The sequence below is a fragment of the Hyla sarda genome, chromosome 2 (assembly GCF_029499605.1).
Source record: "Hyla sarda isolate aHylSar1 chromosome 2, aHylSar1.hap1, whole genome shotgun sequence".
NCBI classification, from domain to species: Eukaryota; Metazoa; Chordata; class Amphibia; order Anura; family Hylidae; genus Hyla; species Hyla sarda.
This window is the reverse complement of record NC_079190.1, coordinates 244,245,793-244,272,708: the sequence shown is the minus strand read 5'-3', so window position 1 is coordinate 244,272,708 and position 26,916 is coordinate 244,245,793. Positions and strand designations below refer to the sequence as shown.

Here is a 26,916-nt window from a genome sequence, read left to right as displayed (position 1 = left end):
TCCTCTGTTGCAAGATAAAAGTACCTCTTCACGCAGTGCGTATTGTTCAATAAGTTTCTTTAACTTATCTCCCAATTCTACATTCTCCTGGCGGAGCTTAGCATTGTAGACATCATGTTGCTCCATCTGTGCTTGGATTTCATTTAGGGTCATCTGGAAATGTGCAGTGGCTTCTTTGCGTTCTTCCTCATATGCCCGGGCTTGATGCAGATTGTCTTCCTGCATTACAAAAACAGTATATGCTCATGGACATGCTTTCCAATACACAGACAAATTAGGGACATCTCTATGGAGGACCACAAGGTCTATTCTGAGACTAGAATGTGAGCAGGAAAAGCTTATTAACCACCCCGAAAGCAGATAGAATGTCTGTGACAGTGTGAACTGTAGCTTCTGGCCTGAAGCTGACCTTTAATGTCTTGTTGTGTCTCTGGAGCTCTCGGCAGAGGGACTCAAGCTTGCTGCGTGCTAAAATGGCTTTGCTGTGTTCGCTCTGAAGGTGAACTTTCTCTTTTAGCACTTGTGACTGCTTCTTCTGCAAAACTTTCATCTGTTTCTGGAAATTCCGGCTTTCTTCCAGCTTATACCAGAAGAAAAAGAAGGTTACTACATGCTTGTAACAAAGATATGACACTCGCTGCTTCTATCACATATGTTTTTACTTTAAACTACAGAATGCAAACACCCAAAGACAAAAAGGCTAAATTCAGTACAAAACAGCCCTATGCCAGTGTGTGCAAACCACCAAATACACAAAGAGGTTTGAAAAAAGGGGCAGAAACTAGACAAAGTGGCATCCTACAAGAGTGTCACTGTTTGTTGTGGGCATCTGTTAGTAACAGGTACGGCTGGAATAAAAAAATAATTAAAAAAATTAAATTTTATATAATATATATATATATATATATATATATATATATATTTATTATATTTATATTAGGTTTTCCACTGCACATGTCGAAGTGTCATACATACAAGGTCAGCATATTTCTTGCAGAGTGCAGCCAGTTTTTCTTCTGGAGTCCTTAGCGTGTTCAAAGCCTGCATCAAAAGTAGAACTTCTTTTCCTGTAGGCCAAACAAATAAGAATCAGTCTTGGAAGAACTTATAGCTTGGATATTTAATTTGCCAGTAATGATTCAAAGTGTTTTTTTTCCATACATTTTTTGGATAAAAAGAATTCATATACTACATGTCTCAGTTTTTCTCCTGCTGATTTTCATACCAGCCTTGGCCACCGATTGCTGGGCAGCAATCTGACATATTAAAGGGGTCTTTCAGTACTTAAAAAGTTATCCCCTATCCATAGGATAGGGGATAAGTGTCTGATCGCAGGGTGTCCAACCATTGGTCCCCCGTGATCTCCTGTCCGGCCCCCGGCTCTCCCTAAAGCTTTAAGTAGCCACCACTCTGTGCACGGAGCTGGGTTGACCAACACATGAAGCTGAGGCCAACATGCCCCCTTTGTGCATCTTTATGGGAAAGCAGTGCTCGTGTATCTCCCGTCACATAGAGATGAATGGAAGAAGCATGTAGGCCACCGCTTCATGAGGTGGTCGACACAGCTCTGTGCATAGAGTGGTGACTGCTACTTGTAGGGGTAGAACAGGGGAACCGGGCAGGTGATCGCAGGGGTCTCAGCGGTCAGGCCTCCTGTGGATAGGGAATACGTTTTTAAGTACCCCTTTAAGCCCCACCACAGTCTTCCTCCTGGAGCTGGGGCTCAGTCAATCACTGGCCAAGGCAGGACATCGCTTAAAAAGTTGCGGCAAGACATGTTTACCACAGGAAGTACCATGGGAACAACAGAGGCAACAAGAGAGCGGTGGGAGTTAAGTTTTTTATTTATTAAGTTTTTAATTTATACCTGACAGAATAGTAAATTTGATTAGAACCAGATACTGAAAAAGTCTTTCATTTCGAATCAGTTTTTATCCACTTTTAGTACATTATTATGGAGCAGCCATCTTGCATAAGCTTTATTTAGCAGCATTAGAGACATGCTTTATTGCATGCCCCATGAACATCGCCAAAGTGACCAGAAAGAGATGGTACAATGGAAAATGACATAAGATGTGATTCAGAAAATAGGTTATTTTCTGATGACACATTCCCTTTAAAGCCAGAGGATGGCATTCTGAATGTGTTTATAGTAGGCATGTGCATCAAATCCTTAGCATCAGATCATATATGCGGATAATGTTACTACATAAAGCATTATTGACAGATTATAGCCCAGATTTAACAAACTGTAAGAGAAAAAAAATTGAGATTTTCCAACAGCAACCAATCACAGCTCAGCTAACAAGCTCTGGTAAAGTGAAAGCTGAGCTGTGATTGGTTGCTGTGGAAAAATCTCTCTCACACAGGTTGATAAATCTGGGCCTATATGTTTTAGGATTACTACACTGATCCAAGTGCAAATTAAAGCTTTTTCCCTCTTTTTATTGTAATTTATTGATGCACATACAAGAGAAATTAAGTGAACAGATTTATAGGCCCTTGTTAAAGATCTTTTTTTTCTCCTATTTATCATATTCTCCTTTGTTAGAAGAGTGTTATACAAGCACATTTTGTGCAACTTTTTAACCTTATGTCTCTTGCTTTGGAATTATCCAATGAAATGTAAAAGTTGCATGCAAAAACAGTTGAAATCGAAGCTATAATGTTTAGTTCCAGCTTTAGTGCATATGAAAAATGAGAACATTTTGGTCCCTACATCATCAGAGCAGTAACCTACTACCCTGTGACAACACTTCCGCTTCTCATTTTTCTGAGGTTATCATAGAAACACCCTGTGGATCCAGAATACCATATTAAATCAATAACCTCAAAGTCCACACACATAAATGACACTTTATTAGGTTTTATATCTTGGTTTAAATGGTGTTTAAGCGGTATCTAACAGGGTTAAATTCAGACAATTAGGAAGTGAACGTTAAAGTGAATGTGCCGCCAAAATGTTTTTTTGGCTGACAAACCAGACAATAAAACGTTTTTTCTAACCCATTTCTATAGTCCATTTTAAAACCTTGCACAATATTCTATTGCCAAGCTACTGCTCTGTTAACAGCATTTAGAGAGCCACATAGATATAGAAAACAATAGTCTAAAGACTATATAGGGAGAGAATGGAGGCAAAAGCTCTTCCACAATAAATCTTAGTGCTTACATTGAAGTCTCCCAATGCCCAAGGAGCATACAGCTATGGACTCCAAGGCAGCGGTAGAAGTTTTTCAACGCAGGTTTATTAGGTACAGGGTTACATACTGGATGCTTTAAACCACTAGCACCATGAAGGAGCTAGACACAGGTGAAGCTGCGACATGTAAAACTGCTACACAAGCTATTACCGGGGTAGTACGTCACCAGCACAACTGAACAACACCAGGACAATTGATCATTTAAAAGTCCTTTCCTATTAAAAAGGGGTACTCCAGAGGAAAAAAAAAAATAATATCAAGCAGCTTCAGAAAGTCAAACAGATTTGTAAATGACTTCCATGTAAAAATCTTAATCCTTCCAGTACTTAACTGCTGTATACTACAGAGGAAGTGGAGATGTCCTTTTCAGTCTGACCACAGAGCTCTCTGCTGACACCTCTGTCCATGTCAGGAACAGTCCAGAGTAGGAGCAAATCCCTATAGTAAACCTCTCCTGTGCTGAGCAGTTCCTGACATGGACAGATGTCAGCAGAGAGCACTGTGCTCAGATAGAAAATAATTATACAACTTCCAGTGGAGCATACAGTAGCTTATAAGTACTGGAAGGATTAAGATTTTTTTTTTTTTTTTTTTTAACAGAAGTGGTTCACAAATCTGTTTAACTTTCTGGCACCAGTTGATATATAAAAATTGTTTTCCACCGGAGTACCCCTTTAATGATAAATAAGGATACACGATACCTATTAAATGATACATAAACTAAGGTTAATAATATATATGCTCAGAAACGAGTGGACATTAGTTTTGTAATACTTTACCTCCTCTAGGACTCCATTTTCTTATCAGTTTCATGACAACATAAGTGAAGCACCCATATTATGTAATGCAGAATTATGTAATGCGGATATAGCTTATTACAGCAATTTACCAAATGGTACTGTAATGCCAACAAATGCTTTTATAATAATATTATTTACAATGTTTGTATATTCATATCTTTATTTTTATTTTAGCAATATTTTGTATTTTATAAATTAACTTTATAACCATAGTGAGAATTCTTTCAGGTTGCATATGGTTCACAACCTTGTTCCACTTACCAGTCCTCGTTTGGCCCTAACCCCAGTATTTTTCAGCTATCTACTCTCTATTTTTTTCACATTCCCATAAGTCTCACTTTTATTGAGCAAGATGAAAGTCTCTAACTTTCTTACCCAGTGTTTTCTCTTTATGGTTCTCACTTCCTGGGTCTTGTTGACCATCAGGTGGACTCAGTCTAGTGTCCGCTCTCGCTGGGGATTCCACTCGGGTCACTTTTACCAAGAAGTTTGACATCATGTTGTCTTCCAAGCTTGTGCTTTGAGAATTAGATAGTTCTTTACCATTCTCCAGATGGGGGTTTACCAAAACATCAGAGTTACTCTCAGCAGTCTTTAACTCACTTTCTCCCATCACAACCTAAGAAAAGACACAAATGAAGGGAAGATTAACTTACTACAGTTTGACATTCAGAGGATCATAGGAAAAAAAATGTCAGTAGCAGTGGCCTCCTGCTAAGTGCTTCAAATAGTCTATATGTATATTTACATACAAATTACGACTGACTGGAAACCCTTGTAGATGAGACAAGTGCGAAATTGGGGGCCATATAGAAGTATGGAAGATATATGTGAAGCTAAGGTTGGCTAGGATACTGGTATGGGAGAAATGCCCCAATGCTGGATTCTAACAATAATACAGAGCATTTAGAGCCCATTCACACTGAAGAAATTCCAGGCAGATCCTGCTTAAAGAGTACCTGTCACCAAACTAAACTTCTAATATATTGTTGTTTATATAATTATAAGACACTTTGCTATTTACTTGCTGTTGAAATTCTCAATCTTTATATGTTTAATGTGATTGAAAAATTGACCACTAGGTGGCTCTGTTCTGTTCCCTGCGCAAGTCAGTTAGTTTAGTTGGTCTCCTCCCGGACTTGCAGAAGTCCAAACACAGGAAGTGTATGTGGGGCATGGTGACTTATTCTGCAACTCTGCCTAAATAAGACAGAGTCAAAGGTCCACTTTTATCCCTCACTCTAATTGTTAAAACTTAACTTTTAATGTGACAAATTAAATCAAATAGTGAGCGTAAACTGTGAATTAAAAGCCCAGCACGTCTAACACCAATCTGTTATTAGTATTAGTTGCTTGATAAGCATACTTTATGAGTTCCTTTCCCTTAGCATACCTGAAGTGTATGCCATGGTAAGGCGTTCGTGCTGATTTTAATCACTTATACAAAGCCCCCCCTAACATGTTTCGTCACTAAGTGTAACGTCCTCAGAGGTTATGGGGCAATAACCTCTGAGGACATCACACTTAGTGACAGTGCTCACAGTCTTCAATGACATCACGCCTGCAATTTCTCCTGCCGGGAGAAGACACAATGTGAGCAAGGGGAAAGGTTTGATACAGAACTTTTTAAAGCTCGGAAAAAAAATTTAAGGGCAGAAGGGGTGTTAGGAGTAGTTAGGGAATATAACTGGATAGTTTACAAAATATGGTTTGATGACAGGTACTCTTTAAAGCAGCCTCCTCCTTGTAATCTCCCGCAGACAGTAAGTGATATCCTATTCACAGTGCAGTGTCAAGACTTTGGCGCATTCTGCTGAAAGATTGAACATGTTAATTCTTCTGGAGAAATACAATTCCTATGCAGAACTTCCATAGTTTTAACAGTACAGCAGAATTCCATTGAGATTATTGGAAATTCTGAAGTGTTAACAGGGCCATACACTGCTAAAATGTTATTATACAATATATAGAAACAATTTAGTGATAGGTACATAATACTACACACATGACCCTAGGTAATATAAAATATCAAGGGTGAAATTACTAAACGCAGATTACTCACACCAATGTAAAAACGGAGGTATGTTGGTATACTTAGTGTGGCACAGAAGTCAGGTAAGGCTCCCAACTGCGGTTATAGTTGTCACTAACAATGGGCCAGGACATACTGAGATGGTTATTGTGATACACTGCAATTGATAAACAACCTTAGTTAGCTTAAGAATATACTATGGGTTATCCTTCTCACAGTTAATAACACCCAAGAATGGATAACAGCAAAACATCTTATCCCCTATCCAAATAATAGGGGATAAGATATCTGACCCCGCCGCTGGTGACCCTCGCAATCTCTTATGTAGCACCCACCTGTGTGAGCTGCACGCCAGCACTGGATGCTCCGAGTCTGATGCCTCATGACTACAGGGCCGGAGTATCGTGACGTCACGACCCCGCCCCCTCAAAGCAAGCCTATGGGCTGTCATGCCCCCTCCCATAGACTTGCACACGAGGCGGAGTCGTAAAGTAAACGATACTCTGGCCCCATAGTCGTGAGGCTTCAGACTGAGTCTCCAGCGCTGGCATGCAGCTCACACAGGTGGGTGCTGCATGAGAGATTGCGGGGGGTCCCAGAGCCAGGACCCCCGCGATCAGACATCTTATCCCCTATCCTTTGGATAGGGCATAAGATGTCTTAGGACCGGAGTACCCCTTTAAACATCTGTGGAAGGAGCTGAAATATTCCTTACTTGGAATGTCTGTTTTGGGTCAGTGGCATGTTGTCCAAGAACACAGCATATGGTGTGGTGTCCTGGTACCGTACGTTGCACCGTACCTTGTGTGGTAAGTCAGAGTTCCTGCATACCGGTAGGATCCTCCTAGTGGGATAACCCCTGGTCACTTCTTCCTTCTTTAATTTTATGTGTTTGGTGTATATAATATGTATATAATTTATTTATATGTATAGTACTTCCAGGACCTTAGGTCACATGACTACTAAGCCTACTGTTAGGTTAAGCTTAAGGACCTTCCAGGTCACGTGAGTGGGTCACATGATGCACCACAATGCTTTGTGAAAGGACTGACAGTTGGTGGGAACCAATAAGCTATGAGTCTGCCACCTTGCCATATAAGGGCGCTGTATCCAATGATAGCTCTTCTCCCCTTGCTCTCTTGGGTTTCGGACTAGCAGAGAGAGAGAAGCTCCGTACATACCCTTAAGACAAATCTAGGCCTGAAGCCTGCTAACTTCAGCCGAATACCAAACCGCGAGTTCAACTAAACTCATTCCTAAATCTACGTGACTACTGAACCTAAAACCAAATTCAGTGGAATAGCGTAAAGCAAGCCTCAGAGCTTATTCCCTACAAGGTCCCAACCAACTGAGGAACTTAAAGTCCGGTCCTCTAAAGTTATTTCCAGTTTACTAAACCTCCGGTTGTGGACAATCCTTTATTCCTCCCTATCGTTGCTGGGACGGGTGGAGGTAGGATATATATATATATATATATATATATATATATATATATATATATATATATATATATATATGTAGAAAAACAGCAGCACTCCAAGGTATACGTAAATAATGTGTGGCTTTATTCAACAAAACTTCAGAAGTTGCGACGTTTCAGCCTTCACACAAGGACTTTGTCAAGCCTGTGAGAAGGCTGAAACATCGCAACTTCTGATGTTTTGGTGAATAAAGCCACACATTATTCACGTATACCTTGGAGTGCTGCTGTTTTTCTACATATATATTTGGGACTTGGGACCGAGTCAACCAGCTAGCACCACCTTCAACCCAGCTGTGCTGCCCGCTTTTTATATATATGAAGATCCAGCACCCTGGCGTCAGGACAGTTAAGGGTTAATCCAACACCCTTTCATCACTTCACTTTCATCCAATAAAAAGTCAGAAAGGTAGGGTTTTTTTTTTTCCTCCTCGCCTTCTAATAGGCATAACACTTTTAATTTAACCCCTTCAGACCTAAATGAGGCTTGTTTTCTGTGCCACCAAATATACTTTTAATGACATCACTTATCTAAACACCAAAAAATCTACATTGAAACAAAAAATTATATATTTATTTGGTATAAATTGGAAAAAAGAAAATTAAGCACCATTTTTTTGATGGTGGGGTGGGGGGTTTGAGATTCTACGATGTTCACTTTTCGATAAAAATAACTTTATTCTGTTCACATTTACTACCTAAAAATGTGATCTTTTTGTAAAAAAAATTAAAAGGGGTATGATTAAAATTGTCCTCTTCTGATCCCTATAAGGCTAAGTTTCCACTTGTTCTTTTTTCTGCGTCTTCATGCAATTTATTGCGTTTTTTTTTTTTTTTCAAAATTTGTTGGGTACAAAAGAATTTTTTAATAAAAAAGATGCAGTAGTGATGGAAAAAAATGTATTTAAACAAAATTTATATTTTTTATAATGAAATTTTAATAAATTTTTAAACAGGGATCAATTTATGTGGGCAGGCAGGGCACTAAAAGTGTAGCCGACAATAATAAAAATGTAGTGTGTGTTTTTCACTTTTTTATATTTTTTAGGTAGTACTACTCCCAGCATGGAACACTGTTCCATGATGGGAGTAGTAGTTCCTATATTAATAGACAGATCGCCCCGGGTGTCACCCCATGCACTGACGTATATATAAACCTATTCATATTTCCTGCAGAGAGCGGTGATTGGCTGGAACCATCTGGCCAATCACAGCTCTCTGTGGGAAATATGAATAGATGTATATATGCAGCAGTGCAGGGGACCATAGAAGAGCGGCCGCATCTATACATTATACAGGAGGATCGCAACGGGTGTCAGAAGTACAGGTACTACTACTAGCATTATGGAACAGTGTTCCATGTTGGGAGGAGTAGTACTACCTAAAAAAATTAAGAAAAAAAAGGGGAAAAACACACACACACACACTACATTTTTATTATTGTCGCTACATTTTTTTAGGTCCCTGCCCGCCCACATAAATGGATTCCTGTTTTAAAAATGAATAAAAATGTAGTTATAAAAAAGATAAATTTAGTAAGATACAATTTTTTCCATCACTACTGTATCTTTTTTTATTTTATTTTTTTTTTTAATGGTACCCTACGAAATTTTATTTAAAAAAAGGTATCTCCATCACTTTTTTGGATCGCTAAAGTCCAAAAAAGAATAAAAAAAATACCTGCAAAAACACCAAAGTTAAAACCCACATGTTTTTCTTGGCATTTTTTACTCCCATAGACTTCTATGGGGGGAAAAACCCTGCCAAACTGAAAAACGCAAAGTGGAAAAAGATTTTAGCGATTTCTCATTGATTTACAGCTAACACCTGGCAGCAGTGTTTTTTGGCCGAAAAAACGTCATGCGGCAGAATTGAAGTCATCATATGGCACTAGGGATCAACCGATTATCGGATTGGCCAATATTATCGGTATCGGCATCTAACCTTGCCACTGTGTCCAGCGCATGCGCCCCCGATACCTGCTGCTGCGCGGCCCTGCTCAGCTGTCCTGTTCTGCCGATCGCATCATGGCATCCTATGGAGGAGCATGTGACACACACGTCACTCCTCCTCCCCTGCGCTCAGCTTAACGCTACGAGTATGTCACATGCTCCTCCATAGGACGCCATGATGCGATCAGGAGAACCAGACAGCGGAGCGGCAACACCCGAGGACAGCCGCAGGTGAGCTGTCTACAAGAGGAGGAGGGGGGTGCCTGCTGTCTATAAGGGGGGGGGGGGGGGGACTGCTGTCTACAAGAGGGGAATATCGGTATAAGTTATCGGCCTGAAAATTCACAGGTTATCGGTATCAGCTCTAAAAAAATCAATATCAGTCGATCCCTATATGGCACAGAGCACTAAAAAACCTTTACCCTTTCAGTACTTAGCTGCTATATGATCCACAGGAAGTTCTTTTATATCTTTTAATTTCCTTTCTGTCTGACCACATTTCTCTCTGCTGACATCTGTCCATTTTAGGAACTATCCAGAGTAGGAGCAAATCCCCATAGAAAACCTATCCTGCTCTGGACAGTTCCCGACTTGGACAGAGGTGTCAGCAGAAAGCAATGTGGTCAGACAGAAAGGAAATTCAAAAATAAAAGAACTTCCTGTCGATCATACAGCAGCTAAGTACTGGAAGGGTAAAGATTTTTTAATAGAAGTCATTTACAAATCTATTTAACTTTCTGGCACCAGTTGATTTAAAAATAAAAAAATAAAAAATGTTTTCCCAAAAAGTTCTTGTCAACAGCCCACAACAATCTCTGAATACAACTGTCTGCAGCCAGGTCTCTACTGGGAATGGTTTGCAAGCACTAAATCTAAAGATATAAGGGGAGATTTATCAAAACCTGTCCAGAGGAAAAGTGGCTGTGTTGCCTATAGCAACCAATCAGATCGCTTTCATTTTTATTTTTTTAACCCCTTAAGGACTCAGGGTTTTTCCATTTTTTGCACTTTCGTTTTTTCCTCCTTACCTTTTAAAAATCATAACACGTTCAATTTTCCATCTAAAAATCCATATTATGGCTTATTTTTTGCGTCGCCAATTCTACTTTGCAGTGTCATTAGTCATTTTACCCAAAAATGCACGGCAAAACGGAAAGAAAAAATCATAGTGCGACAAAATCGAAGAAAAAACGCCATTTTGTAACTTTTGGGGGCTTCCGTTTCTACGCAGTGCATATTTCGGTAAAAATTACACCTTATTATTCTGTAGGTCCATATGGTTAAAATTATACCCTACTTATATAGGTTGGATTTTGTCGCACTTCTGCAAAAAATCATAACTACATGCAGGAAAATTTATACGTTTAAAAATGTCATCTTCTGACCCCTATAACTTTTTTATTTTTCCATGTACGGGGCGGTATGAGGACTCATTTTTTGCACCGTGATCTGAAATTTTTATTGGTATGATTTTTGTTTTGATCGGACTTTTTGATCACTTTTTATTCATTTTTTAATGGTATAAAAAGTGACCAAAATATGCTTTTTTGGACTCTGGAATTTTTTTGCGCGTACGCCATTGACCGTGTAGTTTAATTAATGATATATTTTTATAGTTCGGACATTTACGCACGCGGCGATACCACATATGTTTATTTATTTTCTTTTTTACACTTTTATTTTTTTTCTGGGAAAAGGGGGGTGATTCAAACTTTTATTAGGGAAGGGGTTAAATGACCTTTATTATTAAATTTTTTTTTACATTTTTTTTGCGGTGTTATAGGTCCCATAGGGACCTATAACACTGCACACACTGATCTTCTACACAGATCACAGGTGTGTATTAACACGCCTGTGATCAGTGTTATCGGCGCTTGACTGCTCCTGCCTGGATCTCAGGCACGGAGCAGTCATTCGCCGATCGGACACCGAGGAGGCAGGTAAGGGCCCTCCCGGTGTCCGATCAGCTGTTCGGGACGCCGCGATTTCACCGCGGCGGTCCCGAACAGCCCGACTGAGCAGCCGGGTCACTTTCACTTTCGCTTTAGAAGCGGCGGTCAGCTTTGACCGCCGCTTCTAAAGGGTTAATACCGCACATCGCCGCGATCGGCGATGTGTGGTATTAGCCGCTGGTCCCGGCCGTTGATGAGCGCCGGGACCGACGCGATATGATGCGGGATCGCGACGCGATCCCGCTTCATATCGCGGGAGCCGGCGCAGGACGTAAATATACGTCCTGCGTCATTAAGGGGTTAAAGGCCTGTGAAAAATGAAAGAAGCGATCTGATTGGTTGCTATGTGCAACTTAGCACATGCTGAGTTACATGATGAAAATTCACAAGCAAAAGTCATGGCAAAAAGCTCAAGGAGAGAAAGGAATGAAAAAACGGAATGGAAAGGACATGTACAGAGTAACCCTACACAGCCTATACTACAGTACAATACAAAGCAAATTAGCTTCTGGGCAGGTGTGACTTCTCAAATACAGGTGAAAACCTATATGAATGCATGCATTATTGTAGTGATGGACGATATGCCTGTTCATACCGCATAATGGTGTGTTTTTTGTGTACCGTATGAATTTTTACCTATAGTGCAATACCGGTCGGGCCCCTCCTCCCTCGAATGAATGATCGGCCGCAATGCTATCATATATGACCCCGCGGGCGCTGTCCTCCTTTTCCTCCCCACCACCGAATGAATGAACTATCAGCCGCAGCGCTGTCCCCATATCGGGGGACTAACCTTGTTACCCCCAGGCGCTGATCTCCTTTTCCTCCTATGAGCCGCGGCACTGGAAATTGGGGCTGGGCGGTATACCGGTTCATACCGAATACCAAATTTTTTTCCCTTCCCCTCAAATGAATGAATTATTAGCCGCAGCGGCTGTCCCTACATCGGGGAAATAATCATCATAATCCTGTGAGCCGCCCGTGCTTTAAATGAATGAGATGCCGGCCGCATGCACTATAAATGGTTAAGATGCTGGCCGCATGCGCTATAAATGGTTAAAATGCAGGCCGCATGCGCTATAAATGGTTAATATGCGGCCGTTTCAAGCTGTCACCTCCCCCTGCAAGTGCTCGCAACTTAAAGGAAGACTGTCAGATATCTTCTGCCGCACTATCCACATTACTGGTGGATAGTGTGGGAGACGCTGATTAAAACGAGCCCTACCTTGCCTGGATCAGCCCAGCCGTTCGCCCGCAATTGTAGTTTTATTCTATGTGTATATCTTGCTGTAACTGGCACGGGCGGGGCTTCTGCAGGTTAACTGGCACCGACGTCAGCGCCGCTTATGAATATTCATCCCCCCCTCCCTCCAGTTAGGAGCGGCGTAGAGAGGCAGAACTGGAGGGAGGGGGGGGATGAATATTCATAAGCGGCACTGATGTCAGTGCCAGTTAACCTGCAGAAGCCCAGCCCGTGCCAGTTACAGCAAGATATACAGTGGGCCGCGGGCGCTGCAGAACTTCTTACCCTTTTTAACCCTTACCTACACCCTCATATAAAAAATGGGTTTTTGATTCAAGTGCTATGCAAGTATATGGGACTTCCAGTACCTTACTCCACAAGCTCCGCTCTGCATCTCCTGGTGAATGTGGCAGTCCGGCTTCCAAGCCACACCCCATCTCACAAAGACACGCCCACAGTTTAAGCCCAAAAGTCAAAAGCTTCCTCCTTTGTTGATTTTCCTCCCCAACAAGGATTAGGAAGGAAAAACCGGGCAACGCCAGGTACTCAGTTAGTGAATAAATAAAACTAAAACAAAAAAAAAAAAAAATAAGATCCCAGTTAGCATTTTGTTGCTTCTCCTTTGGCACGTTACTCGTTATAACTGGACCCCAACCAATTTGTTTTGCATGGTAAAGAACCTTGTCCTGGATCCATATTTTTTAAAGGGGTGCTCCACTAGAAAGCATTTTTTTTTTAATCAACTGGTGCTAAAAAGTTAAATAGATTTGTAAATCACTTCTATTAAAAAATCTTTATCCTTCCAGTGCTTATCAGCTGCTGTATGATCCACAGTAAGTTATTTTCTTTCTGAATTTCCTTTCTGCCTGACCACAGTGCTCTCTGCTGACACCTCTGTCCATTTTAGGAACTGTCCAGAGTAGGAGCAAATCCCCATAGAAAACCTATCCTGCTCTGGACAGTTCCTAAAATGGACAGAGGTGTCAGAAGAGAGCACTGTGGTCAGACAGAAAGGAAATTCAAAAAGAAAATAATTTTCTGTGGATCATACAGCAGTTGATAAGTACTGGAAGGATTAAACATTTTAAATAGAAGTAATTTACAAATCTGCTTAACTTTCTGGCACCAGATGATTTAAAAAAAATTATGTTTTCCACCGGAGTACCCCTTTAATCCCCTGACAATATCCACCATGTACCAATGTACACACGGCACTGTGATGGCTGAACTTTTGCCACTGAGTATTAGCTGTATATTACAGAATATTCTGCTGCAATGGCAGACGTTAGGGACAACTGTGCTCCCAGCTATTTAACCCCTTAGTGACCATTACATCTAGGTGGTAAGACAGAGGTCAGCTCACGCCCGAGCAGCTCACACCCATTATTGATTTGGACCCACAGGTCATAGAGTATAAGAACAAAGGGGGGATATTTATCAAAACCTGTCCAGAGGAAAAGCTGCCCAGTTGAAAATAGTAGCCAATCAGATTACTTATTTTTGAAAAGGCCTCTGAAAAATTTAAAGAAGCAATCTGATTGGTTGCTATGGGGAACTCAGCAACTTTTCCTCTGGACGGGTTTTGATAAATCTCCCCTGAAATCATAGGACAATTAAAATAAGCTATGGTTTTTGGAAGGTGGGGATGGAAAAAAATTGCAGTGTCCTGTAGATCCAAATTAAAATTTAAAATCACATTAAAAAGCTTTTCCAGGCCTTTATTAGTGATGGTTATCTTCAGGATAATCCATCAATAATTAATCAATAGGGGTCTGTAAGTCACAGTAATTCAGCATAGGCTCTACACATTGTATGGAGCGGTCATTCTTCTGTCTCTTTACTGTGTGAGTGCTGTGGTGTACACAAACAGCTGATCGGTAGGGTGCTGAACTGACTGGCTAGCCTAAGGCTAGGACATCCATAAAAAAAAGTCCTGGAAAACTCCTTTAATTCTCACCATAAATGTGTCATCTCTCTAGCTAATGTAGATCGGCGATTTATCACTGAATATCACTAAATCCAATGCTCCGCACTCCATGACACTTGCCTTTACACCACTGTCACCCTCTTTAGGCAGCTACCATAATGTCAATGGGAGTTATGCAAACCATTTAAAACAACTTTGGCAGTTTTCAGCTTTCCAACCACCTCCAGTAGCACTATACCTTGAGATAAATAAGGATCCCAGGGGTTGGACCCACATCCCACATTTTTTTATCCTGTGAATCTGCCAAAAATGTTGCAGATGGATATACTCCTTTAGATGGAATATTAAAGGCAAACCTAATACACTATTATTCATAGCGTGGGTCTACAAGACATTTTTTATGTATCTCCATAGTAGCAAGATATAAGCCTTTGTTAGTTTGTAACCCCAGGGAATGTCCTATAGCACGGCAAGAGCCCAGGATTAGCCAGTCCTTCTCTTTTTCCCACACCCAAAGAACTTGAGTCTCAATTTAGCATAGCTGCTCTGGAGCTCTGAAGTTGTTTGCTCCAGAGGAAGTTATGTAGTTCTTTCCAGTCAGAGCACAGGGCTCACTGCTGACACCTCTGTCTGTGTCAGGAGCTGTCTACAGTATAAGCAAATCCCCATAGCAAACCTCTCCTGCTCTGGACAGTTCCTGACAGGGACAGAGGTGTCCGCAGAGAGCACTTGTGGTCAGATAGAAAAGAACTACACAACTTCCTCTGAAGCATACAGCAGCTCACAAGTACTGGAAGGATTAAGATTATCAACTAGGAGTAATTTACAAATCTGTTTAACTTTCTGGCACCAGTTGATTTGAAAACATTTGTTTTCCCCCGGAATACCCCTTTAACAAAAAAGGCTTATATCATGGCCCTGGGGGGAAAAAAGGAGAAAAAAAGGGGATACGCGCCCCTAGTGTAATATGTCAAGGATAAAAAACAACAATGCAATGATAAGCGATTTTACACTCACCATATAGGGTTCTGCTAAGAGCACAATACCTCAGTATGCGTCTGGTTTTATATGATGCTCCAATCTGCAGCCGTAGCTTGTCCGGAATCAGGGCAACTGGTCCGGTGGAAAATGCTTGGAAGTAAAAATCAAGTTTTCAGGCGCTGATCAGATGCAGTGGATAAGGACCCAAGGTTATTGTCCAAAAAGCTGATTAGCACAACGTAACGCATTTCCGGTCCGAAATGGACCCTTCGTCAGACAGAATTCACCTGTCTGATGAAGGGTCCATTTCGGACCGGAAACGCATTACATTGTGCTAATAAATCAGCTTTTTGGACAATAACCTTGGGTCCTTATCTACTGCATCTGATCAGCGCCTGAAAATTTGATTTTTACTTCCAAGTATATCATGGCCCTGGGAAGGACTATTGAGATGAAAAAGTATGCCTGAATTCACGGAGGAGGAGTATTAACTGTTTTCCCCTGTTTAGCTGCTGACAGGTCTAAGCACACAGCTTTGATACATTTATCACTTGTTCCTTTATTCTGGGAGGAAATAAAGGGAGGAGGCATATTGTAAAAATTCCCTTTATATAAACTGCACCAGGGATCCTCTGGGTGCCAGGATAAAAAGCATTCAAAGTAACAACTAGTCGCTGTCATCTGTATGGAGTCACAGGAGAAATCCAGAGCGCTAAATCTGACATCATGACGGCTTAGTATTTGCAAGTGAAAACAAATAACCCGCAAACAATGTATGAGATCTTTGAAAGCATTCCGTGCTAGCTATATACTGTGATGGAGACAGGGATAAGAAAACTGCATTGTCATGTATTAGCTGCTGGGATTTCACTGAACATATTAGTAGGTCATACTGTATGACGACAAGAACAGGGAATTAGAACTGAATCACAAAGATTGCAACATACAGACCAGTTCAGAGCTTCAGGGCATGCTTAGGCAATAACCAGACATGACCTTAAACATAACTTTGCAATCTATTTAACTCTGGATAAACCTGTGTGCTGTACTGGGGCTGAAACTTGAAGAGCATTTCTTTGATGTCTATACCATGTGTATGGTATAGGACTGTACTCACAAAACCAAAAATAAAGTGCAAAATCAAAAATTTATTTAAAATACATACATTTTGTGTAAATACAAGCTTTTAAAATTAACATGTAAACATAATCTTAGGCTCTGCTCACATCATATTTGCTGACTATGCTTGGCTTATACATCTGAAAGATAAAGTCCCCATACTGTAAATTTCCCATAGACTTCTATGGTAATAGACACCAAGAGTGTGTCCTACCATGGACAGCCCATTTGCGTGTCCATATGTATGAATACCTGTACTTTCTACTTTAATGCACAGCCAATCCTCCTTTTACAATAGTATATATAAAGAATTATAAGGAAAATGGTTTATAATTAACATAATTACTAGAATCCTGACATGCTAAATGGAGGGTGGAAACTGGAAACCAGTTAGGTAGATTCCATGGTGCTATACACTCAGGATACATTTAGCAGAGTTTAAACCATCACACATAGCGCATCCGCAATGTATTTCACACTGTGGATGTGCAGACCCCTGCTGCTGCCAGGTAGCCCTGTGTGTCTGCTCGTAGCAGTGGATTTCCTGCTGCAGATCTGCTACAAGTAGACATTCAGGGTTACCTGAGGAAGTCACATCCAGTGAGCGTGGGGGTTTTCCCTATGGACATGGGCTGACCAGGGTTATTGTTCTCCCTTCCTTCCTCTGTGATAGCCGAAATCTGTGGTGATATTTCAGCAACACGTGTTTATTATTGTGACTGTTATTTATATTGATTGTATAACATTGAGATGGGCTGATATTATTATACTTCGATCCCCTCTCATAGATCCCCTTTATATAGGTTTTCCCTATAATGGTATTACAATTTTGTGTGGAACATTTGCTCTACTTTTTCAATTTTTTGTATAGTTACTCAATATTTGTGCATTACACATTGTCTACCAGATAGGGTTTTTCTATTTATAGGGGATGCACAGGCACTTTCTTTGGATAGGGAGGTATCACCATCATATTTGATATTGGGTGTGCATCGGTTATAGCATTCAGTCTTTTCTTTTAGTTACACAGGGCTACCTGGCCACAGCAGGGAGCTTTCTCTAATGAGTGGCACCGGAGCATCCAGTGTGAAATACACTGCGGATACGCTGTGTGTGACCCTACTCTTCAACTGAGTACCAGTGACATCCCCGCATGAATGAACCATTATGCTAACCCTCAACAGAGTGTATCATATCTGGCAACAGGTATTTTTCACAATTTCATATGCTATCATTCAGAATGGTTGTTTTGTTTGGCAGTTCTTGTGACGTCATGTGTAAAAACTCCATGAAAATAATTTAAAACAGACTCCACAAAGTAAAAGCAGACGTTTCCACTGCTTAAAATGTCCCTACTGTATTCTACATGCTCATTTTTGTCTCTAATGGGAAACATAAATACTTGCACAAGAAAATGCATGCATAAAGTAAAATACAGCAGGAAATGTTTACGCACTGCCTCAATCTTCAAGTATCAAAGTTTTTTTTTATTTTTTAAATTAATTCCCACTATGGGACGTATGGGTACATCTTTTCAGGGGAGTAGTAATTCCTGCATCATGAAATACCCATATGTCCTGTCTATTCCCAGCTCTGTGGGTTGCTCTGAAGGGGATCGGGGGCAAGAGCTGGCTTTAAGTCACAGCCAGGATACCACCGCAATTGCAGATCCAGAGACTGTGCTGGTCTCGGCAGTTTTAACCACATAGATGCTGAGGCCAGTATTGACAACTGCATTTATAGGATTGACAGAGGGTACAGTCTCAGCCTTGTGATTGGTTGAGCAGGCAGTCATTAGCCCCTTAAGGACCAAGGGCGTAATGTTACGCCCTTGCACTTAAGGACCAAGGGCGTACCTGTACGCCCGTGGGAATTTCGGTCCCTGCCGCGCGGGGACCGGGGTGACTGCTGATACCTATCAGCAGGCACCCCGCGCAAATGCCCAGGGGGGTCATCAGACTCCCCCATGTCGGCGATCGGCGCAAATCGCAAGTGAATTCACACTTGCAATTTGCGCGATTCCGGGTCATTACGGGTCTATGGCGACCCGGAATATAAGGGGGATCGCGGATGTCTAAGACACCCACAATCCCCCTGAAGAGATAGGAATGAGGTGGCAGGGGTCCACCCCTCCTATCCCTGCTATTGGTGGTCTAGACGCGACCACCAATAGCAGATCGGGGTCGGGGGGTTAACTTTCGTTTTCCCCGTTCTGCCCACCCACAATAGGCGGGGCAGAATGGGGAAACGACAGAGGACCGGCGCCGGAGTCCACTTACCGATCTGCGGAGGCTGCGGGCGACGATCGGCGTCGGAGATCGGCGGGCGGCGATGTTGTGCAGCAAGCCGGTAAGTTGCCTAGCAACATCTAGAGGGCTGCAGTTCGAGACCACTATTTAGTGGTCTCTATACTGTAGCACTCCAGATGTTGAAAACTACAACTCCCAGCATGCCCAGACAGCTGTTTGGGCATGCTGGGAGTTGTAGTTTTGCAACAGCTGGAGGGCTACAGTTTGAGACCACTATATGGTAGTCTCTGAACTATAGCCCTCCAGATCTTGCAAAACTACAACTCCTAGCATGCCCACACAACTGTCTGCTGTCTGGGCATGCTGAGATTTGTAGTTTTGCAGCATCTGGAGGGCCACAGTTTGCAGTGGTCTCTATACTGTAGCTCTCCAGATGTTGCAAAACTGCAAATCCCAGCATGCTGGGAGTTGTAGTTGCGATCCCTCCAGCTGTTGCATAACTACATCTCCCAGCATGCCCTTCAGTGATCAGTACATGCTGGAAGTTGTAGTTTTGCAACAGCTGGAGGCACTCTGGTTGGAAAATATTGAGTTAGATAACAGAACCTAACTGAAGGTTTTCCAACCAGTGTGCCTCCAGCTGTTGCAAAAGTACAACTCCCAGCATGCACGGTCTGCCAGTACATGCTGGGAGTTGTAGTTTTGAAACAGCTGGAGGTTTGCCCCCCCCCCCATGTGAACGTACAGGGTACATTCACACGGGCAGGCTTACAGTAAGTTTTCTGCTTTAAGTATGAGCTGCGGCAAATTTTTCACCACAGCGCAAACTCCTAGCAGGGAACTCACTATAACCCTCCGCCAGTGTGAATGTACCCTAAAAACACTACACTAACACATAATAAAGGGTAAAACACTACATATACACCCCCTTACACTGCCCCCCCCCCCAATAAAAATTAAAAACTTATTTAACAGCAGTGTTTCCAAAACGGAGCCTCCAGCTGTTGCAAAACAACAACTCCCAGCATTTCTGGACAGCCACTGACTGTCCAGGCATGCTGGGAGCTTAGCAACAGCTGGAGGCACCCTGTTTGGGAATCACTGGTGTAGAATACCCCTATGTCCACCCCTATGCAATCCCTAAATTAGTCCTCAAATGCGCATGGCGCTCTCTTACTTCGGAGCCCTGTTGTATTTCAAGGAAACAGTTTAGGGCCACATATGGGGTATCTCCGTACTCGGGAGAAATTACACTACAAATTTTGGGGGGCTTTTTCTCCTTCTACCCCTTATGAAAAGGAAAAGTTGGGGTCTACACCAGCCCGTTAGTGTAAAAAAAAAAATTTTTTTACACTAACATGCTGGTGTTGCCCTTTACTTTTTATTTTCACAAGAGGTAAAAGGAAAAAAACAAAAACAAAATTTGTTACGCAATTTCTCCTGAGTACGGAAATACCCCATATGTGGGCGTAAAATGCTCTGCGGACGCACAACAAGGCTCAGGAGTGAGAGCGCACTATGTACATTTGAAGCCTAAATTGGTGATTTGCACAGGGGTGGCTAATTTTACAGCGGTTCTGACAAACGCAAAAAATAAATACCGACATGTGACCCCATTTTGGAAACTACACCCCTCACGGAATGTAACAAGGGGTATAGTAAGCCTTAACACCCCACAGGTGTTTGACAATTTTTCGTTAAAGCTGGATGGGAAATTGAAAAAAAAAAAAATTTCCACTAAAATGCTGGTGTTACCCTACATTTTTCATTTTCACAAGGGAAAATAGGAAAAAAAAAAAAAAGCCCCTCAAAATTTGTAACCCCATTTCTTCTGAGTAAGAAAATACCCCAAATGTGGATGTAAAGTGCTCGGCGGGCGAACTACAATGCTCAGAACAGAAGGAGCGCCATTGGGATTTTTAAGAGAAAATGTGTCCGGAATTGAAGGCCACGTGTGTTTACAAAGCCCCCATAGTGCCAGAACAACGGACCCCCCAACATGTGACCCCATTTTGGAAACTACACCCCTCACGTAATGTAATAAGGGGTGCAGTGAGCATTTACGCCCCACAGGTGTCTGACAGATTTTTGGAACAGTGGTCTGTGACAATGAAAAATTTTATTTTTCATTTGCTCAGCCCACTGTTCCAAAGATCTGTCAAATGCCAGTGGGGTGTAAATACTCACTGCACCCCTTATTAAATTTTGTGAGGGGTGTAGTTTCCAAAATGGGGTCACATGTGGGGGGGTCCACTGTTCTGGCACCACGGGAGGCTTTGTAAACACACATGGTTCCTGATTACCATTCCAAACAAATTCACTCTACAAAAGCTCAATGGCGCTCCTCCTCTTCTGAGCATTGTAGTTCGACCGCAGGGCATTTGACGTCCACACATGGGGTACTTCCATACTCAGAAGAAATGGGGTTACAAATTTTTTTTTGGGGGGGGGGGTATTTTCTGCTATTAACCCTTGCAAAAATGTGAAATTGGGGGGGGAAACACATTTTAGTGAAAAAATATTTTTTTTTACATATGCAAAAGTCGTGAAACCCCTGTGGGGTATTAAGGCTCACTTTATTTCTTGTTACGTTCCTCAAGGGGTCTAGTTTCCAAAATGGTATGCCATGTGTTTTTTTTTGCTGCTCTGGCACCAAAGGGGCTTCCTAAATGTGACATGCCCCCCGACCAAAATTTGCTCTCAAAAATCCAAATAAGATGACTCCTCTTCTGAGCATTGTAGTTGGCCCGTAGTGCACTTCAGCTCAACTTATGGGCTACCTCCATACTCGAGAGGTGGGGTTACACATTTTGGGGGAAACACATTTTAGTGAAAAATGTATTTTTTTTTTTTTTTTTTTACACATATGCAAAAGTTGTGAAACACCTGTGGGGTATTAAGGCTTACTTAATTCCTTGTTACGTTCCTCAAGGGGTCTAGTTTCCAAAATAGTATGCCATGTGTTTTTTTTTTGCTGTTCTGGCACCATAGGGGCTTCCTAAATGCAACATGCCCCCCAAAAAGCATTTCAGAAAAACGTACTCTCCAAAATCCCCTTGTCGCTCCTTCGCTTCTGAGCCCTCTACTGCGCCCGGCAAACACTTTACATAGATATGAGGTATGTGCTTATTCGAGAGAAATTGGGCTACAAATACAAGTATAAATTTTCTCCTTTTACCCCCTTGTAAAAATTCAAAAATTGGGTCTACAAGAACATGCGAGTGTAAAAAATGAAGATTGTGAATTTTCTCCTTCACTTTGCTGCTATTCCAGTGAAACACCTAAAGGGTTAAAATGCTGACTGAATGTCATTTTGAATACTTTGGGGGGTGCAGTTTTTATAATGGGGTATTTCTAATATGAAGACCCTTCAAATCCACTTCAAACCTGAACTGGTCCCTGAAAAATAGTGAGTTTGAAAATTTTTGGAAAAATTGCTGCTGAACTTTGAAGCCCTCTGGTGTCTTCCAAAAGTAAAAACTTGTAAATTCTATGATGCAAACATAAAGTAGACATATTGTTTATGTGAATGAAAAAAAATGTATTTGGAATATCCATTTTCTTTACAAGCAGAGAGCTTCAAAGTTAGAAAAATGCAAAATTTTAAATTTTTTCATCAAATTTGGGGATTTTTCACCAAGAAAGGATGCAAGTTACCACAAAAATTTTCCACCATGTTAAAGTAGAATATGTCCCGAAAAAACAATCTCGGAATTAGAATGATAACTAAAAGCATTCCAGTTATTAATGTTTAACCCCTTAGCGACGCAGGACGTATATTTACATCCTGCGCCGGCTCCCGCGATATGAAGCGGGATCGCGCCGCGATCCTGCATCATATCGCTTCGGTCCCGGCGCTCATCAACGGCCAGGACCCGCGGCTAATACCACACATCGCCGATCGCGGCGATGTGCGGTATTAACCCTTTAGAAGCAGCGGTCAAAGCTTCTAAAGTGAAACTGACCGCCGCTTCTAAAGTGAAACTGAAAGTATCCCGGCTGCTCAGTCGGGCTGTTCGGGACCGCCGCGGTGAAATCGCGGTGTCCCGAACAGCTGATCAGACACCGGGAGGGCCCTTACCTGCCTCCCTATGGGACCTATAACACTGCAAAAAAATGTAAAAAAAAAAAAAGTGTTAATAAAGGTCATTTAACCCCTTCCCTAATAAAAGTTTGAATCACCCCCCTTTTCCCATAAAAAAAATTAAACAGTGTAAAAAAATAAATAAACATATGTGGTATCGCTGCGTGCGTAAATGTCCGAACTATAAAAATATATCATTAATTAAACCGTACGGTCAATGGCGTACGCGCAAAAAAATTCCAAAGTCCAAAAAAGCGTATTTTGGTCACTTTTTATACCGTTAAAAAATGAATAAAATGTGATCAAAAAGTCCGATCAAAACAAAAATCATACCGATAAAAACTTCAGATCACGGCGCAAAAAATGAGTCCTCGCAACGCCCTGTACGTGGAAAAATAAAAAAGTTATAGGGGTCAGAAGATTACATTTTTAAACGTATAAATTTTCCTGCATGTAGTTATGATTTTTTCCAGAAGTGCGACAAAATCAAACCTATATAAGTAGGGTATCATTTTAACCGTATGGACCTACAGAATAATGATAAGGTGTAATTTTTACCGAAATATGCACTGCGTAGAAACGGAAGCCCCCAAAAGTTACAAAATGGCGTTTTTTTTTCGATTTTGTCGCACAATTATTTTTTTTTCCGTTTCGCCGTGCTTTTTTGGGTAAAATGACTAATGTCACTGCAAAGTAGAATTGGCGACGCAAAAAATAAGCCATAATATGGATTTTTAGGTGTAAAATTGAAAGGGTTATGATTTTTAAAAGGTAAAGAGGAAAAAACGAAAGTGCAAAAACGGAAAAACCCTGAGTCCTTAAGGGGTTAAAGTGACAGTGGTCAGATGTGCAAAAAAACGCTCTGGTCCTAAGGTGTAAAATGGCCTGGTCCTTAAGGGGTTAAAGCTCATCTCGGAGGGTGGGGGCCAGAGCATGAAAAGAACAGGTGAATAGCTGGGCCCTGTGCAGGAGATCATGGCGGGCCACAGTGGTCAGCCCCCTGCAATCAAAAACTTATTACCTTTCGTATGCATAGGAAATAAGTTTTATTTCCCTGGAGTACCCCTTTGAGGGTTAAATAGTCACATGACTACACAGAAAAACTTTCAAGATATGAGCAGAAGGACTGTTTCTATATCACCAATGCGGTGTTTTTCACACACAACCATACCTGTGCCACATAAGGGATAGTATTTGTAATAACCTTGTAATATAGGAAACATTGAAAGTCTTTATCTTAGGTTATAAAGAAGAAAAAAATAAGACATAAAAAAAGCCTTTTGGTGAACAAAGGTCAATCTAAACACACAGAGACCTTTGCTCTTGTGATGAAGTTAAATGTGTACAGTGAATATGGTGTATGGATATTCCAGTATGTATACAGTAAAGCTGCAGTTTTTTTTTATTTGGGACAGATCTAAAGAAACACCAACATTTGGGTTATAAAGCAAAATAGTTTTGTCCTTGAACAGATCGGAGTGAGCAGTAAATACCGCATAATCTGCAAGAGCCAGATGGTGCAACAAATTAGGATTATCTAAAGTAATCCAACTAGTGTAGGATTTTAGATAGGTCATTCCTTCATTCACTAGTACTAAAAAGATCATAGAAAACAGAGCTTTTGGAATTAAAAAAACCCACAAGTCTGCAAGAATGGGGTAAAAAAAAAAAATGTATGTTTAGGAGAAAGTGTTTTTAAGGTAATACCTCTATACACACTGGCACTGTATTATTAATCAGAAGAAACTAGTGTGGGAAAAAAGGTCACGTGGAAGTCTTCAAGTGTGGCCTTACACTACAACGAGACCTACGGAGAAAACAGAGTGGAGATGACCAATGGGGCACAGTGCTTTCCATTGGGATCAACAGTGGTAGGACCTCTGCTGCCCAGACAAAGCATATCCCAGCAACATGACCCCAATCTTTGTCCTGAGATTATTCCATTTTAGTGCAGACTTATAAAGCTTCACCATCCCCCTAACCTCACTGCCTAACTTAATTCACTTTTTTTTTTTTAAAGCTATTTTGGGGCGGAAACTTAATGCATTGAAATCTGAGGCCCTGAATCTTAATTTGCTCCTGAATATCTTCAAATTGTATAAATTGAATTTAGAATGAATGCAGGTTTTCTTATCTATGTATTCCATTTAGGGTGCGTTCACACGGAGTAAATGAAGAGTAATTCACGCAGAAAAATTTACGGGCGGAAAAAAATAATTTTTTCGCGTGAAATTTGCGGGAAATTCGCGCGCAATTTGTGTGGACATGGGGGAGAAAAGTGAAGGGTTTTTCAGCCATGTCCGCGCAAATTGCGCGTGAATTCCGTGCAAATTGCCCGCGAATTGCACGCGAATTCCGTGCGAAAACGATGTCGGGCGGAATTATTTTTTACCATTGACTTCAATTGATTTCTGCTAGCGGATTCCGCTTGAAGAATGAACATGTTCTTTCTTCAAGCGGAAAGGAATTCAGCATCGGAATTCTGCTAGCAGAATTTCCGCAGTGTGAAGATGCAAGCAATAACATTAAAGTCAATGGGCAGAGGGGATGTGCATTACTTTGTAGCAGAGAATTCAAGAATTCCTCTTGAATTGCTCCGTGTGAACGCACCCTTACTCCAAAAGTAAATGCCCTTTTAAAAAAAGGATTTGCAGCACTTACCTGGCTTGGGAGATTCTTGGTTGGAAAGGCTGGATTTCTATCAAAATAAATATCTTGCCTTTCAGACACAATTCAGATCCCTTTGGTAAATCTCCAGTGGTTCCAACATCATCTCTTTAGGTTTGGCATTCAATGGGTAAGTTGGTGTGACCACTTTATACGCTATGCAACACCAGAAGGGTTTAGGGATGCAGAACTACCAAGCGGCCCGTTTAGCCCGGCTGCTACAGTTTCAAATAGTTTGGCAGGCCATGCAGTGGGTTCCTATTGAGAATTCGGCCTGCCCAGATCTCTCTATTGATCTTTTTCCATCGTCTGCCCCGAAACCTCAGGTAGCAATTCTTTGTCCATGCCTGACCACTATTATTTCTGTATGGGATAGATTGTGAGCCAGATTTCCCTCTCTCTGCGGCCCGTCTTTGGAAGCCCGCATTTGGTTTTGGGCCTTGCCTCATCATACTTCTTGTTTCAGATGAATTAGGGATTATTTAGAATTAGTGACTTTATAGACAGACTGGGAGTCTGTTACCCTTTTCCCAGAATATACAGGGTGGGCCATTTATATGGATACATTTTAATAAAATGGGAATGGTTGGTGATATTAACTTCCTGTTTGTGGCACATTAGTATATATGAGGGAGTAAACTTTTCAAGATGGGTGGTGACCATGGCAGACATTTTGAAGTCGGCATTTTGAATCCAACTTTTGTTTTTTCAATAGGAAGAGGGTCATGTGACACATCAAACGTATTGGGAATTTCACAAGAAAAACAATGATGTGCTTGGTTTTAACGTAACTTTATTCTTTCATGAGTTATTTACAAGTTTCTGACCACTTATAAAATGTGTTCAATGTGCTGCCCATTGTGTTGGATTGTCAATGAAACCCTCTTCTCCCACTCTTCACACACTGATAGCAACACCGCAGGAGAAATGCTAGCACAGGCTTCCAGTATCTGTTGTTTCAGGTGCTGCACATCTCGTATCTTCACAGCATAGACAATTGCCTTCAGATGACCCCAAAGATAAAAGTCTAAGGGGGTCAGATCAGGAGACCTTGGGGGCCATTCAACTGGCCCACGATGACCAATCCACTTTCCAGGAAACTGTTCATCTAGGAAGGCTCGGACCTGACACCCATAATGTGGTGGTGCACCATCTTGCTGGAAAAACTCAGGAAATGTGCCAGCTTCAGTGCATAACGAGGGAAACACATCATCATGTAGCAATTTC

The 26,916-nt window shown here is 41.4% G+C and overlaps 1 protein-coding gene across 10 annotated transcripts in view; it reads right to left on the bottom strand.

Moving 5' to 3' along the window:
* Positions 1–26,916, bottom strand: part of TXLNG (taxilin gamma) — a 105,008-nt gene that overhangs the window by 22,758 nt on the left and 55,334 nt on the right. For 9 of the 10 annotated variants that reach the window (XM_056556800.1, XM_056556801.1, XM_056556799.1 and 6 more), the window contains 4 exons: positions 4,379–4,622; positions 976–1,067; positions 410–580; positions 25–219 (listed from right to left, as the gene is read on the bottom strand). In XM_056556800.1, the coding sequence (XP_056412775.1) occupies positions 25–219; positions 410–580; positions 976–1,067; positions 4,379–4,622 (702 nt within the window). Of the gene's footprint in view, positions 1–24; positions 220–409; positions 581–975; positions 1,068–4,378; positions 4,623–6,065; positions 6,193–26,916 lie in introns of those variants that run through there. The other variant, XM_056556805.1, reaches the window with a different exon arrangement.